Raw genomic sequence first — 16,714 nt, 5'->3', positions numbered from 1 at the left:
CCTTTTGACCAGTTTTGCCTAAAGTGAATAAATTATAGTGGTGTCTAGGCTACGTCATATGTTTACATCAAACAATATGCGGCTCACAATATTCATCAATGGTTCTAACTAACCATGTCTTTTTTTCTAACAGCAAGTTTTCCTCTATGGATTTCCAGAGGTTCCTAATCCTATATGTAAATTACAGCCAATAGATGCTGTTGTTGAGTTGGGCTGGGATTAGCGGAGGCGAATGAGTTTCAATTTTACTGGATTACAGAACAAAGAAAGGGGAAAGGGGACACAGTCCACTGTTAAAGAAAAGAGAAAGAAACGGTAAAAGCGAAATATCGTATCGATATAATTACCTTAAACGTGGAAATAATGTATCGAATTCAGAAGATATATGAACTCGTCAACGTTATTTTATAGATGGGAGTTTCACCCAGCAGTTACCATTGGATTAAACGGAGAATAAACCTATTCCGGGATTGACGGCATAAGGGAATTATAACAATAACTGAAGGTAAGAAATGAGTTATGGTTTCATTTTGTACTTGTTTAATCTATTATGGAAATGTATATCTCTTGACACGTGACTTTTTATGGATTGTCGAATTTTGAAATTACAGATTATAATTCTAGGGGGAGGCGTGTTGCTAGTTGCTAAGTAGCTAGCCAGCTAATATTTGTGGGTTAGCTTGTAACCGAGCTTGCTAATTTAAGCATTAACTTCACAGGCTACATCTGTCAAAACGCCTCTTGTAGAGTCCATTCAGTTAGTTAAGTATGTTGCAGAATAGGTCAAACTGAAAATGTATTAATTATTTACCATTTTATCGCTGTCAAGAGTTTTCTACACTCCAACGCTTGACCAATGCTTATCTTTTCGTAATGTATGATACAACGCAATATAATTTGCAGTTAGCCAGTAACGTTTAACTGTACCAGTAGCTAGTGGGCTACTACAATGTATAACTCGAGATTCAGGCACCATAGTTTATACAGTAGAAACAGTGTACAGTACTAGTAGTTTATTAGACTTTTGGTCAACCTTAGAAGGTCATGTTTACAATGTCAAACGAAGCTAGCTGATTGCTAGGTTAGCTATCATTCCTTCGGTGGTCGGCTGCTAACCATTGACAAATTACAGCAAACACATAAACATTGCAAACCTTGGCTAGCTCTTTTCTAGCCAGAACAGAACGAACATGTGGCTGAATATCAGACATGCTGTAAAAATAGAAAACTAACTAATTAGATAGTGTTAAATCGGAGAGAAGTCTTCTGAAGTCTTGACTACTCTCACATTTTTCCTGGACAAAGCAAGTCCTGATCATTTGCTTGATTGCAGCTGTAACCAATGCAACATGTTATGGTTGTTTGGCTGAAAAAGCAAGTAGAATCTGCATAGATACTAGACAAATTCTCTAAACTATATTCAGATATCAGGAACAGCTCAGTAATTTGACATTTTGTCCGACCAGCTGTGAAGTACGCTACATATCCCCTTTGTGCTGCCTTACAATATTGTGTCTCCGAACTGGTGAATGTCGTGCTCAACTTGTTGAATATGGTTTTAAGCCAACATCCTTTTCTACCAGAGTACCAAATAAAAAAGTAAGCTACTAATGCTGAAACGTAACGTTGAGTTCATTGCCCCTTTGTCCTCTTGTCTCGAGGACAGATTAGGGGTTGTTTATGTAGAGTAAATGGCTGACAATTGAAAATGACAGTCAGAGTAGGCCTTGGTGGATCAGTCTAAAGACATCAAATAAAGATTCATCATGCATAAACATTTTATGATCCATACTATTAACTCATCTGTAATGATAATTAAAATCTATCTAATTCAATAAGATGGTGCAGAAATGGGGGGAAAGAATGAAACCCTTTTGGCCATCTAGGCAACATACAGTGTTGATGCATTGTAGGCTATGAACCATGACTTAAGCCTTGCGACCCAGCAATTAGAAGTCAATGATCAGCTTTTCAGGAACCGATTTAGATACAGTTTTGTTGTTCAACGGCTTTTAGGTCGGCATCTGTTGTTGAAGGTATTAGCAAAGTGTTGTGTATCAGTGGCAGTGAGAGCTGCAAGCCTCTTAGCTACAGAAAAACCGCTCAGAAATGTATGATACCCTCTTTGAGATCATTGTAATATGTCTAAGTACCATATGGGCACTTATTCCATCGAGAAGGATCAGTTACAGTGGTCTGTGCTTCCATCATTTCAAGAAAAGTACCATAGAACATAACATTGTCTCCTGAGGGGAAATCCAAATGATTGGAGGCCATTAAAGACACAATTTAAGCGCATCATCCTGAATAGTGTGTTATCTTGTAAAACAAAATATGAAAGAAAAAACAAAATTACCAGATCATGCAGGCTGTGATTTATTTTGTCACAGCAATCAGCTTTGTTTTATCTTGAATGGTACAACCACTTGAGAGAAAGCCTACAAGTTGTCAAAGAACTGTGGCCTATGCAATGATGCAGTAACGTCAGAGAAAAATGCCCTAAAACAGTCAAGTTACTCTTTGTGAGTAAAGCCACAGTAATACACACTGTCATTTGGATATGAAGGATGTCAGGTCTATTAAATCACTGCCATCCCGGTAACCTTGGCAGTGTTATGCCTGAAGCGCTTGTCTGAAAGACCTAATAAATTCCTGCCTGTTTTTGCTTTTAGTTCAGCAATTCTCGGAGGCACTTGAGATTACAGTGTTGATGGGGACGGCTATCGAGCTTAGACCTGCCTGAGCCTTGAAGGATAGGAAAGTGTTTATAGTGTTTACGCAGCACAGAAATCGCAGCAGCCTCTGCTTTGTTTTACTCAAAGGCCCATTATTTAGTGTGTCTTAAAGATATGATCAAAAGAGGCCGTCCACTGTCAGAGCTGTATTAGTTCTGTTAGGTTGTGTAGCACATTTGCCAGCAGGGCGAGGGGTTCTGTATGTTATCTGCTCTTGAGGGGCGGATTCAGACAAGTAATTGTTTGGCTTAGGCTGTTTGGCTCCCCCCACTGTGGAGACTGTGGTTTGGGCTTGCCTGGAGGCAAGGATAATGGCTCTCAGTGTCTGGAGAGATTAAAGGCCAGAGCTGCATTGTTCAAATGCCTCGAGATTAGTTTCCAAGGAGACGGATTGTGGTTGCCATGAGAACTCCGGGCCTGGAATTAGGATTGCGATTTTTTTTTTTATTGCCCTTATTACTTCTCATTGCCTTTTCATGATATAATTGCCTTTTGTTTTTCCGTTCATTTTCGTGTGTTTCTCCCCTGATCGTTGTAATATGTCTGAAACTATGAAGTGATCGCATGGCATCCGAAGAAGCATCCTAGATTAGGCTAGTGGAGAGGACAGATGACATTAACACTGGAATCGGAGGTGCTTATATTTCAGTGATGAGGAGACCTGATGCTGCTGGCCATTCTGCGGCTCCAGAGGAGAGCAATTAAGGATGAAGGGCTTTAAAGCAATAATCTGAGTCAGCTTTAATTGGCTGACAAAAGCTTATCGTAATTAACTGCTTTCACATGGGTGTGACGGATTTCGGTTTTAGCATATTGCACGGCGGGTATCACCATCAATTTGAAAGCCCCTTAAGGCTTACAAACTTTCCTTCCCCTTGTGTGATACAGCAGCATCCTAGGCTTGTTTATTCAACTTCAAAACAAATAATTAGCCCAAGTAGCTTATTGATAGGTAATTTGTATGCTTATTTTGGAACTCTGTTTTTTCTCATTATGTTTTGAAGCTGTGTTATTGTTGTTGTTGTTGTTGTTGTTGTTTTCAAAGTTGTAATGTGGTCATGTGTATAAGCCAGACTTTAAGGTTAGCTAATAAGAAATTAAGAATTTTAAACATCATAAGGTGTTAAGCTTGTAGAAACACAATGTTTATGAATCTATCACAACAGAACAGGGGGGTATTCGTCGTACGTGGTTTAGTGACAAACCTGGATAAGTTAACTCAGAGTAAGTGGTAAAACTCCTAATAAAAGAACCCCCATTGGTTCATTCTCCTAGCAACACAACGTCAGAGGGCTCTTCTATTACGGGGTTTACCACTTACTCTCAGTTAACTTATCCAGGTTTGTCACTAAACCACGTAGGACGAATACCCCCAGGACTACCATGAATGCTGGAGTGGGATTGTTTTTGTATAGTTTGAACTCTAGCTTTGTGAAGAATTTTATTTTCCTCTGCTATTTTTTACAATATGCTCTTATTTATGTTGACCACAGCTTATAGTTCATGATACTGATATGACCAGGAAAAATGTACCACTATTTGTCACAGAAGTGTTATCTACCAGAACTGACTATTGTGATCTTGGTCACTTTTGGCAGGTGAGTTCCTCTTTGGCTGAGAGAAGAATGGCACAGATGGGGAAGTCAGGATGTGATGCGGTGCGAACAAACTCCCGGGTGGAAATCCGGGTGCCCCAGGTGTCCGTGAGGCAAGAGATCCTGACTAGTTTGGTCTCTGCACTGGACTCTGTGGTAAGATCACTGACCATACACTGGTCTACTGTGTGCTTGAGAAAAACAGTGTGTTCCTGGATAGGGCAGGCAATAAGTAAAGTAACTTACCACATAGTATCAGGCTTATGGAACAAACCTCACTAACTTATATGTTCAATTTGAAAAATGGTTAAGGACTGTAGTTTCACTTGAAAATGTTTTCCCTCTGCTTTTGAGGAAATGTGCTGGCCTGTGCTTAAACAAGTGTCCTACTCTCTTTTCAGTGCACAGCCATGTCCAAGCTGAATGCTGAGGTGGCTTGTGTCACAGTCCATGAGGACAGTGTGTTTGCCCTGGGGACAGATAAGGGGCGCGTCTTCCTGAATGCCAGGAAGGAAATTCAGACTGACTTTCAGAAATTCTGCCGTGAGTATCTCTCTTCTCTCTCTCGGTAGCATTAGATAAATCGAGAGGGGTTGGGTGTATTTTGCCCTCAGTGCTGCCTGCTAAAATGTGCCTTGCTTTCACAGGAGTGCCCTGTCTGCAAGCTCTGGCCACAGTTAACTCCCACAGTAAAGCCCGGGAGGGAGAATCCAGCAATGCGGTGAAAGATGCTGGGCAAGGGAAACAGCGAGCCTTAACAGATGCTCACTCCAACGTCTTTGTCTTAAGAAAAATGGTGGAGGAGGTGTTCAGCGTGCTTTACAGTAGGGCCCACTTGATCTCAGTCATTCACTTAAACAAGCAGTCAGGGTGAATGCATTCCATTCAGTGATTCAACATTACTCACATACTTTCTTGATAAGCCGCATACATTTCACTATGAAGCAGTAGGCTAAGGCATTTTTCATGCTATTCTATTCATTGAGTAAAGAAATGCAAGATTGAGTTTAAGAAAAGTACACTTGTACTGGTGGTTGCCACCACTCAATAATAATAATAGCACTAAATGCTTATTTCTCCAAAGGTGAGGCTGTGGGGAAGAGCAGCCTGGTCCCTGTGCCTTATGATTTGATCTTGAAGGATCCCAGCTCAGTGGTTGTCCATGGTTTGCCTGATGGAATCACGCTACGGAAACCTGCTGAGTATGACACCAAGACCTTAATGAAAATACTGGAGCAAAGCAACCGTATCCGTTTTACACTCAAAAGGTATGTTGGGGGGTTGTAATTACAGGACAACTTGTGGTCCATATTACCATGATGTGTTGACAACAGTAATGAGAAGGGGATATTTTCTAGAAAGACAATATCTTTAGGAATCGTCATTTCTCCTCTCAAGGGTTGTGATTGGGAAGTTACAGGTGATTTCCACACCTACGGTACATATCATGGGACAGATGGGACAGATGAATCTGTGATGTGCAGTGTATTGCTAAACAGTCTTCTATGATCCACCATTTTATGGCTTATGTCCTTCAATTGTGACTGTGCCAGATCGTGATGTTTTATCTGCCACATTTTGACTTTTAACTGGGATATTTCCTACGACTACAATTTATAATGTAGTTTTATATCTTGAAATCTGTATCTTGAAATGGCTGCTTATCTTTTTACTGTGGTCACGTCATTTCTCACAGTCATGAGATTATAGTGGGTATGAACATAAGTAATAGTAAGGAGATGCAAAGTGGCACAGAGGAGATATATAGCTCCAGTTGTGAGATACAAACTTGCAGGAAAAGAATTTCAGTGGTATGAAGCGATAAGGATGCTCTTGCTTGGAAAGAATGTCATAGATGGGAGATATATAGTCAGAATTTTCTTGAAGGATATAATCTCACAGTGGCAAGATAAAACCAGTTTGTTGAAAAAACAGCACTTTGTCTCTTGCCTGATTCATTGAGGTTACCAACATTATTTAAAAAAAAAATTCTCAGTCACAGAACGATAGAGGAAGTGGCGCGCGATCCTAAGCCCAGCGTCGATATCAACCATCATGCGGGCACCAAGAATGTCAGCAGCCATTCTGCCATCAAGCCCTCTGGGCAGGATCTCTCTGTCAACAACTCCATGCTGTCCAGTTTTGTTTACGGAATGCCAGTGTCCTCTCAGGCTCACCCTGAGAACAAGGAAATCAAACCCATCTCCCTTCACAACCTTGGAAAGGAGTGCCTGGGCATGTGGATGTCGGCGCACGAGAAAGCAACGCCTGCGAAGGACTGTGCCGACAATGGTAGGGCTCAACGGTCAATTTTAGTATATGTGTGCTGTAATTTTCCATTGCCATTATGTGTATAGTGTGAATAGTTATAATATTCCGTTTTTCTTAATTTTTTCAGGTGATCAGATTAGTATTGCTGGAGACCTTAGTCAGTGCCCTCCTAGCATCCACATTTCCAAGCGTCTTCTTTTCTCCATCGTGCATGAAAAATCAGGTGGGTCCAATTGGTTCCTCTGAAAATACAGGTCTGTTCTGTACCAAAAAGCAGTGTCTGTTCTGTCAGTGCAAGATGGGAAGGTTGTTTTACTCCAAATTAGTCAGTTCAGAACATTATTATTTTCACAGTTATTTAAGTCATTTTGAAAGCAAAGAAATAAGTGTTTGGGAACAGGTTTAGCTTTTACCCTGTACTATACATATATAATATATATAAAAAAAAATGTGTGTGTATCTGCGTGTATGTATGTTTGTATAATCATCTTGTCTTAATACAGAAAAATGGGACTCCTTCATCAGAGAAACAGAGGACATAAACACACTACGGGAATGTGTCCAAATTCTTTTCAACAGTCGTTATGGTAAGGCAGGCAAGATTTAAAGCCTACAATATTTCATATCCCAGCTGGCTATATATTCCAAGAGTTGCTCACACAGCTCACTCAACACATTAAACAGCAATAGCACTGTAAAACTACACTGCTGATATTGAAATAAAGGTAGACTTATTTGGATTTTGACATCTGGGATATACCTCTCAATAGACTGCATTCATATGTGTGTTGTAGAAAGTGTTTCAAAGCTATAGTCTTTACAAACATGTTGAATTTGTCAGTTGTCATAATTTGAATAATAATTAGGATTTTTATAATAATTTTCCAGTGTCTCTGAATGATCTATTTTTTTGTGGTGCTCTTCAGCCGAGGCGTTGGGTTTGGATCACATGGTTCCTGTGCCGTACCGGAAGATTGCCTGTGATCCTGAGGCAGTGGAGATAATTGGCATACCGGACAAGATTCCCTTCAAAAGACCCTGTACCTACGGGGTGCCCAAACTCAAGCGCATCCTGGAGGAGCGGCACAGAGTCCGCTTTGTTGTCAAACGGTAACAACACCCCCACATAAAACTCTTGACTTTTAACTCTTCCATGAGACCCACAGACAGGAAGGCAGTAATTATTGTTCGTTGTGGCATGTTGAGTCCCTGACCATGAGACACTCAAGAATGTTGCCTTTGATTTCTGAAATTTAAACACCACGTGCTTACTCACTGGCACTGATTTGTACTCGAAAACAGTTGAACTATTGAGAACAGCTTTTACTGTAGCAGGAGCGAGACCAAGGCCATTACTGTGGCTGTGGCGTCTCAGCACTTACAATATGCTCCACTCTCAGAGTGAAAACGCACAGCAGGCCGAGCCATCTGGCAGTCTTACGCCCTCTACCCAATGTGAAATGCGTTGCTGCTTCTGGTAATCACTGCCATACAAGATGTAGTATGATACCACTCATTTGCCCTAATTAGGAAGTCTCCAGATGTAATGCAAACCACATGTTTAGGAGTTTTCAGACGAGTTCAAGCTTTTGTAAACATTATACATAGATGACCAGTGACCTTATAGACCACCCATAAATACCACAGTAATCATAATCAGATCTCGTTTCGCAATGAAATAGAAAATTCAACTAATTTGTATTGGTGAGTTATTGTGTGTCTATCTCTTTTTTTGCAGAATGTTTGATGAAAGGATTTTTACCGGTAAGGATATATTTTAAGAAAATACAAATGTATAACGAATAATTTGTGATCTGCACCCCATGGTTTGAAATGTTGGGCTGTCTTCTCATCATGACCCATGGTTCTGGCATGCATGTTTCAAAGAGAGTTCTTCATCCTTCAATCATCAGTCTTAAACCGGCAGTGGTACAGGAGGTAAAGAAGTCGTTTAGTAATCAGAAGGTTGCTAGTTCGATTCCCTGTCGAAGTGTCCTTGAGCAAGGCACTGAACCCCCAATTGCTCCTGATGTGCAGTGTGCCATCAGTGTAAATGTAAAATGTGTATACATTGTAAGTCGCACATATGTAAGTCGCTTTGGATAAAAGCGTCTGCTAAATGACTAAATGTAATGTAAATGTTAAACTGTTTAGTCATTAAAACCTAAGTACTGATCTACTGGCTCACCCTCCTGGTCTTATGCTATTTTCCTCATTGCAGAATAATGCCACCTGCTGTCTCATTGCACTCACCTAGACACTCACACAAACAGAATGCATGTGTTAGGGAATCAGTTAATGTCCGTGTCTGGCCTGAGCATCTGGGTTCCTTTCCTCAGCTGCTGGTAAGGTGTCGAAGGAGGAAGGGAAGCCTGACATGGGTTCCGCTTCGGAGGACGGCTTCCCGGACAACCTGAGAGTCCCCCCTGCTACCTTAGAGCTGCCCGGCAACGCCCAGAGCAGCAGGTGATGCCAGGCCGCTGTTTCCTATTCAGGATGCCATTATGTTTAGTGCCATCAGCACAGTTGTGCTCATTATCCACAATGAAAAAAATAGCTGATCTTTGTGTTCTGTTGTTTTTAGACCCACAAGCTCTTGTGTGAGTCCCTTGGCAGACTGCGAAGCAGGTTTGTATTAATTATAGGGTATATATAGGCAACTGTTATTGGCTGATACTCTTGCTACTTGCTTTAATCAGCATGGAAAGTGCTCTCTTCGGCAAGATTTACCTATTTGCAGTATTTTGTGCTGTCCATAGATGTCTACTTTTAGGTCTGGTGTTTTGCATGTTTTATCTTAAAACACGATGGCAATAAACCTTTAGAAAATAATAAAGTATATTTCTTTAATTAATTAGCAAAACAAAATCAGCTCTGGGTTTTCTGCCAAAAATCTGAGATGCTTTTTTTCTTAGGACCTTCAGGTGATTGCGTCCCCATGAAGAAGATCAAAACTGAACCACCAGATGGGGATATCATTCAGGTTACAGTACCAGGCAAGACACCTCAATCCTTCTGTGCAGCTTAGAATGAAGAGATGATATTCCATGAAATTTTAGATGAAGACATCTTGTTAATTTCTCACTAGCCGTGTTATGTGAATTGAGCTTTTTGAAGGATATTAAAGCAGAATTTGAAAGCAGAGATAGGAGGGACAGAACAGAGTCTTTGGATCTGTGTAAAGTCATTTCTGAAAGCTTAATTTCCGTCTTACAATTGTTGAACACCTTTTAATATATTCCTTATCTTCTGCTTGGGGTGTCATTGTGAATTCAGAATAATGTCATGTTTTGTAATGTGACCTAAATCAGTCTTTCCTCTCAACCAAAGAGACCTAAATGCATAGACAGGAAACGCATAGCACAGTCATTTCCTGTTTGCTCTCTTTGTCAGCAGCGTGGAAGTGATAACAGATGAGCTGATGCAAAATTGCTCTTTCCAAAGCCTTCTAAAGCTCCTTGCGGTCTCAGCAGGGATTCACAGCTACCTGTGATAATCTCAATGAAGCTTAATCAGCCTATGTGACGTGACTTATTTTATTTGGTTGGCTTAACTGTTCATTTGGGCATTACTGTAAATTGTGGAACAAAACAAACTAAAAAATGGGAAAGCTGCATCAATTGTTAAGCTGATTTTAGAAGAACATCCCAGCAATGTAACTAAAAACATCTTCAGGTCCCATTGTGGCATATGGGAGGGGATTGAGGCATCTACTCGGCCTTGGTTTTGGAGGTATTTAGTCAAATGTATGGTTTTAGACAACTCAGGGCCCGGAATAAAGTGATTTTGGTTAGAATATTGTTCAGAGCTGTAGTTTGTGACCTTTTGCATCTGCACTGATAGAACATTGTCAAGGGATTTGTTTTGGTACCACAAATTTTAGCCTATGTTGGTGTTACTGGACCTTCATCCTCCTTTAGTTCTTGAACTGTAGTTTCTATGAACAAATTTTTGTTTCAACCTCAGGGCAAGTAGAAATGTTCAAATGGCAAGGAACTATTAGATTAGGGGCTTGCATTTTGATTGCTCACCTTCCATCTAGCCAATCAGCAACAAAGACCAGCGACTGCCATTTTTACGAACAAACCAAAATGCTAGAAAGGGTGAGATGTAAGGGTCAGGAGAGACCTGAGAGAGGGGATGTCAAAAACAGAACTGCCCAACAATTCCAAAAAAAAGGAAAACTAGCCTGACTCCAGTTTTGCATCATCCTCTGATGTTGTTTGCACATCACATGATGAAACAACTTAACATTTGTACCTTTTGCAATCATTTTGCCAATTCATGCTTCCTGTCATGCAGTCAAAAAGCAGACCATGAAAGAGTTCTGGAGAATGTGCTGTAGCTCTCCTTTGAGTTCATGATAATCTGTAATAGAAAAGTACTGGGTCTGTTTCTGCAAAAATGGCAACTCTGTGTGAAAAAACCAGCAGCACATTCACATGCACATTCTTCTCTGCCTGTACTGTTTGCATCCTTCAATCAGTAGCGTAGTCTCAATTGTTTTCTTCTCTGTTTAATTCAGTTAGTCTACATCGCAAGCCAGACAGTAGTGTTTTGTCTACCAACGATTATTATTTGTCTGACTCTTGAACTGTTCTCATAACAGCATGATTGTAAAGCAAATATCATGAAGTGCCGCTTTAATTGTTCCAGACCAACATGGCCCATGATAAATTTTTTCAGAAACCACCGTCACGGCGGAGGAGCCGAGTGAGCCTCTGGCTGACCAGGCGACCCTTGACCTGCACACTCCTCCGGAGCCCCACGCAGGTAACTGCTGCCCCCTCTCCCCACCCCACCGCCAGGACGGCACCGCCATGGGGCATCTGCCAGCTGTCTCTCTCCTCCCGTTAGAGAGATAGATTTAAAACCCAAACCAAACGTATGGACTCTTTTTACAGACACTTCTCCCCGTCTGCCCCTACCACTCACTAGTGCCCCAGAGCTCTTCTCCTAATTCCCCAAAGCAAGCTCCCCAGTCCAGGGCTTGGAATCTCTGTGTTGTATGTGCATTCGTTTTGTTTGAATCAGTGTCATGATCAAGTATGTTAACTTGACCGTGTTTATTGGATATCAGTCAGAACTTTTTTATCTCAATAGATGCATGACCTTTCTAAGCAAATGCATAACAGATGAGAGCATGCAACGTGTTCCCAGGACTTAGAACTGTGACTTCCCTATTCTGGAAATCCATCACCTAGGAGTTTGTAAACTCCTTTGGGAATGTGTGTAGTCTACATAAAAGAACCTCCCACTCAGTCAGTCAATAATAGGTTTTCCAAATCTTGGTCACCGAATATGTTGATGTGATCACAAAGGTCTGCTGGGTGATACGCAATTTCCAGATACCAGAGTCAGATTTGTACAGAGATTTGTATATACTGGAGACCACGGTAACAGAGGTCAGACTGGTGTTGTTGCACCATGCACACCTTATTCCAGCCCACGTACTGCAGCCCCATCCCCAGTTCTTCACAGTAGAAGACCCTGATAGATGTAGCCTTGACCTCTACCACTGGAGTTTTCATCCAGTTCCTGCTAGTGTGTGTTTGTGTGTAGACTCCTTTTTTATAACTAACCCACTCTAGTTTCCCTACCATAGACACCCAGTGCCCAGTCCCTAAGTTTAAGCTTCAAATATGAAGTTAACATGAACACTTAACATGAACACATAAACTATTTCTGGCTTGTCACAAACACAATGTCATTGCTTTGAAATATTAATGTAAACATTAAAATTGGGGCACTGAAAAGTGCTAAGCAGCTGATCAGCTGTTATGTGCAGCTGTGAAAGTGTTCATGTTAACTTTGAGTCTCTTGAAAACTGCAATTAACGTGAATTAATGTGTTATGTTGACATTTGCCTGTCTCAAATGATCAGTGGAGTAGACGACAGCAGGTAAGAGCAAACTAGATCTGCACCGACTGAAATGTTATTTGAAATGCAAAAATCACAAATAAACAATGCATTGTTTAGTGTTGGAGAGGAATTCTTTTTTTCGACTTTGGATAAGTTATCAGTTGTGTGTTGTGATATGTTTAACCCAATTACGACTGTAACGTGTTCTTTCAGGCGAAGCACTATCCCAGAAATCACCAGGCGAAGCACTTAAAAGGGTAGTTGAAGGTAGAACCCATTCTCTAACTGTTTGATTTGTATTATTTTACTGCATCATAACTACACTACTGTAGACTTCATGTTGAGTCTTTCTTCTTCAGAAGACCTCGGTGAAATGATCCTTCAACTTCGAAAGCAAGTGGAGAACCTCTTCAGCTCCAAATATAGTATGTACAGAATATGAATATTTTTGTCAGAGTGGGGGTCTAGAGGGACAACTTGTTTGCCACCTGACTCACCATGGGTCATTCATCTCAGTTTTTGAGTACTTTTCTGTCTCCCTATTTTCTGTTCTCTTCTCGTTTGCAGCTGAGGTTCTTGGCCTACCTGAACTCACTAAAGTGCCCTACTCCAAGTTTCAGATGTATCCAGAGGACTTGTATGTTACAGGGCTGCCAGAGGGGATGGCTTTTCGAAGGCCAAATTGTTTTGGAGCAGCAAAACTGAAAAAGATACTTGCAGTTGGAAGCCAGATCCAATTTGTCATCAAAAGGTGAGGTACATACATGAGGATATATGAGAATGTTTTGATAACAAATTGAAAAATACAAAATAAATGTAATAATAAATTTGCAAGGATAATAAACCTTAACTCCTACATTTTCTGGATTTTGCAGACCAGATTTATTAACTGACCAAGTTAAGCATGAGATCCCCAGTCAACTACCATGTGATGCAGGTAAATGTCTATACCACCATGTTTGCTTTGTGAGTGTCAGCTAGAGCTTCGTAACGATCATATTAGAAATTACATACATAATCGCTATTATATAATCTTTTCAGCATCAACAATCTCGCAAACATATCCATTTATGGATAATTCTGAGCAGATGTTAATCTTAAGTAGAGATGTAGGCATGTATTCTGCTGATGGCAAATTCAGTGAAATTCAGTCTCCGAAAAAAGAAACAGTTTTTTCAATGACTGTGATGACATTTTCTTTTCAATTGCAATATATAGTTCCTGACTCCAAAGACATTGTGACAGAGGACCCTGGACCTGCTTCTAAAAGGCCAGCATTCACTGGTGAGATGTCCACACATATGTATCTTAAATCTGTATATTAAAAGATACCACTTAATTAAACATTTAAGCCTTGATATTCCATTTCGGTGTTATCATACCTTTTATAATTGCCATTTTGTGCTTGTGCTCCTGACAGATAGCTTAGAGGCCAAGCTGTCCCGAATTGACTTGGCCAACACTTTAAGAGAACAAGTCCAGGACCTCTTCAACAGAAAGTATGGTGAGGCGCTGGGCATTAAGTATCCGGTCCAAGTGCCTTATAAGAGGATCAAGAGTAACCCTGGGTCTGTCATCATTGAGGGCCTACCACCTGGCATTCCCTTCCGCAAACCCTGCACCTTTGGGTCCCAGAATCTTGAGAGGATTCTGGCTGTGGCTGACAAGATTAGGTTTACAATCACCAGGTAAATAACTTCTGCATAATCACAAGAGTTTTTCTTCAAATAGAATTAGTTACAATAGTATGAAAGGCCACTAGCCTGAAATGGCTCAACTGGTCCATGATTTTCACCACTATGCTAATATCTCGGTTTCTTCATATCAGGCCTTTCCAGGGACTAATCCCCAAACCAGGTAAAATGTAGATCATATAATATTGTAAATGCTTTCAGTTGTTTGAATCTGTTTTGGCATGTATTCTGTAGTGTGTACACTTCTGTGCATATTACACATGTAGTACACATATGAATGTAATAAAACACCTGCTTTAGAATGCTTCCTTTAATTCATGCATACTCTTTGACAACTGCTCTTTCAGCTCCACGAAGGATAACTTTGTTGAAGAAAGCATATGCCTCAATAAGTGGTAAGCCAACAGGAATATGTAATGGAACAAAATAATGCAGCAAGCACGGTAATGTCAGGAGAATTTAGTTTTGAACATTGATATTGTACATACTGACTAAAACCACAGAGCAACTGTCTGGTGTCCTCTAAACACAAAAGATTAAAACAATGAAGAACCACTTATGATGGTCTGTCAGCATACTCAGTTGAATTGATTTCCCACATAGTGAAGGAAATGTTTTCTTACATTCACATCTGAATTAGATGACGAGGAAGTCAATCGCATGGGGGAGAAGGTGATTCTACGAGAGCAAGTGAAAGAGCTCTTCAACAAGAAATATGGTAAAGTCTATTCATCTGTTTTTGAGCGAATGTCTGTCTTATTTCACATCTTAGTGCTCTATACCTATTCAAGAGTGATGTCCTCTTATTTGAAGGTGAGGCTCTGGGCTTGGACCGATCAGTTCTAGTACCATACAAACTGATCAGAGCCAGTCCAGACTCAGTGGAGGTGTCCGGTCTCCCTGATGACATCACCTTCAGGAATCCCAACACCTATGACATTGTTCGCTTGGAGAAGATTCTACAAGCGAGAGAAGAAATCGCCATAACAATCAAAAGCCAGCTCCAGTGAGTCACTCCATGAACTTGAAGGCAAAGATCCAGGATTTTGGGGAAGTGTGGGATAAGTGGATGAGTTGCATGTAATACACATTCCTGCTACATGTAATATGTATTGTTGCTCATGTACATATTTTGTTTTTCAGGCCCTTTGCAGAAATTTGTACGCAAACTTGTTCAGGTAAGCGTCTTCCCATTTATGAAATGGAGAAACATAAGACATCAGATTTTCGTGAGATCTGTAAATCTCTTGTTTCCTTGTCATGTCCAGAAGGGAAAGAAGTGTCCACCAATCGCCGGAAGCGCAAAAGAGTCCTGGATAACAGCCGTGTGTCTGTTCCTTCAGGGGGGGAATCTACAGCATCAGCCAATCAGATACCTGTGATGGTAAGGTTCCTTACAATAACATTTTGTAGAATAAACTAGAGCAACCTAATTTTTTTAATTATTTGAAATTATTTGATCTTCCTTCCCTACTCTAGCAATGGCCTATGTACATGGTGGACTACAGTGGTGTGAATGTACAAGTCCCAGGAAAAGTGAAGTACTGACAATGGACATTTTTGATAATCATAACAATGAACATAACTCCCAATATCAGCTTTATTAGAGTGCTGTGGCTTATGAAAAGTAAATTTTGCCCATATTGACTGTGTTAAGGCTGGCAATCATTGATGGCATTTGTAAAATGTCAGAAAGGAATATTACATGAAGTTGCACAGTGGTTTGCTGGATAAATGCTTGTTTTTTTGTGTTTACCTGTCAGTTTACCTGTCAGAAGGTTTCTGTGTGCTTCACTAATTGCAAAGGGATTATTTTAGGTCACTGATACAGCTGTTATTAAACAGATATGTAAAGATAAATCCAGAAAAGATAGAGATGTTGTCTCTGTCCAATCGTGGAACTGTTTTTCTGAAAAATTCCGCAATGTTATCACTAAGCTATCACGTTCCCATGCAGTACTAATAGTTTAATATTGACATGGTAGGGATGTTTTTCTACACTCACACGAAGTCAGAGGTAATTATGGACAAAACCTTTATTGGTGCTAAAAGATTTTCACATTATTGACAGTTCAATCTCACACCAGGCAGATATTGGTGATTTATTATTTATTTATTTATTTGCAAATGACTCTTACATACAGGGAATGTAAACCAACATTAAGTATAACAGTACATACTGGGTGAAATGACTGAAGATATTACAACATTAGCTACTGTAATTATACTGTATGTGTTCACCAAGGTCATTTTTTTTAATTCAGGTGTGCATATTCCACTGTGGAGTATTCCAAGGAGATAACACTATTCAAAGTAAAGTTTGACTTTGAGGTTTTTAATTAAAATGTTCATAGAACATCAGAGCAAAATACAATTAAAATGTTTCATTATATAAAATAGTAAATATGAATGTAATGTAATGTAATGTAAAGGAAGGAGTGGCATATGTTAATCCCCTAACAACTGTCTCTCTGGACTCACCAGTATTTATATGCTGTACCTTAATGCCATTTAGGCCTTTGAAATAAAATGTGTTGCCTTGCATTTTATTCACGA

The 16,714-nt window shown here is 40.2% G+C and overlaps 1 protein-coding gene across 4 annotated transcripts; it reads left to right on the top strand.

Moving 5' to 3' along the window:
• Positions 1-107: 107 nt before the first annotated feature.
• Positions 108-16,707, top strand: gtf2ird1 (GTF2I repeat domain containing 1). 4 transcript variants are annotated; one of them, XM_031571524.2, is made up of 28 exons: positions 109-315; positions 412-505; positions 4,334-4,486; positions 4,732-4,873; positions 4,978-5,154; positions 5,415-5,598; positions 6,327-6,622; positions 6,729-6,824; positions 7,105-7,188; positions 7,528-7,711; positions 8,340-8,365; positions 8,941-9,067; positions 9,186-9,229; positions 9,517-9,597; positions 11,288-11,374; positions 12,678-12,731; positions 12,824-12,889; positions 13,032-13,215; positions 13,340-13,401; positions 13,683-13,748; positions 13,885-14,152; positions 14,293-14,321; positions 14,506-14,553; positions 14,799-14,876; positions 14,972-15,164; positions 15,302-15,336; positions 15,427-15,542; positions 15,638-16,707. In XM_031571524.2, the coding sequence occupies exons 3-28, from the start codon at positions 4,361-4,363 to the stop codon at positions 15,704-15,706; spliced, it is 2,922 nt and encodes a 973-aa protein (XP_031427384.1). In that variant the 5' UTR covers positions 109-315; positions 412-505; positions 4,334-4,360; the 3' UTR covers positions 15,707-16,707. The 4 variants fall into 4 exon arrangements, with proteins under 4 accessions (XP_031427386.1, XP_031427384.1, XP_012677478.1 ...); XM_031571526.2 differs by having other exon boundaries at positions 108-505; positions 12,827-12,889; XM_012822024.3 differs by having other exon boundaries at positions 109-505.
• Positions 16,708-16,714: the final 7 nt, after the last annotated feature.

The sequence above is a fragment of the Clupea harengus genome, chromosome 8 (genome assembly GCF_900700415.2).
Source record: "Clupea harengus chromosome 8, Ch_v2.0.2, whole genome shotgun sequence".
Classification (NCBI taxonomy): Eukaryota; Metazoa; Chordata; class Actinopteri; order Clupeiformes; family Clupeidae; genus Clupea; species Clupea harengus.
Note: the sequence above shows the minus strand (reverse complement) of the source record. Positions and strands in the feature narration are given on the sequence as shown.

Coding starts and splice junctions, on each gene's coding strand:
- gtf2ird1 (XM_031571524.2), top strand. CDS start 4,361: ATGGCACAGATGGGGAAGTCAGGATGTGATGCGGTGCGAACAAACTCC. Junction 9,598..11,287: donor CATTCAGGTTACAGTACCAG/GCAAGACACCTC, acceptor AAATTTTTTCAG/AAACCACCGTCACGGCGGAG. Junction 15,543..15,637: donor CCAATCAGATACCTGTGATG/GTAAGGTTCCTT, acceptor TCCCTACTCTAG/CAATGGCCTATGTACATGGT.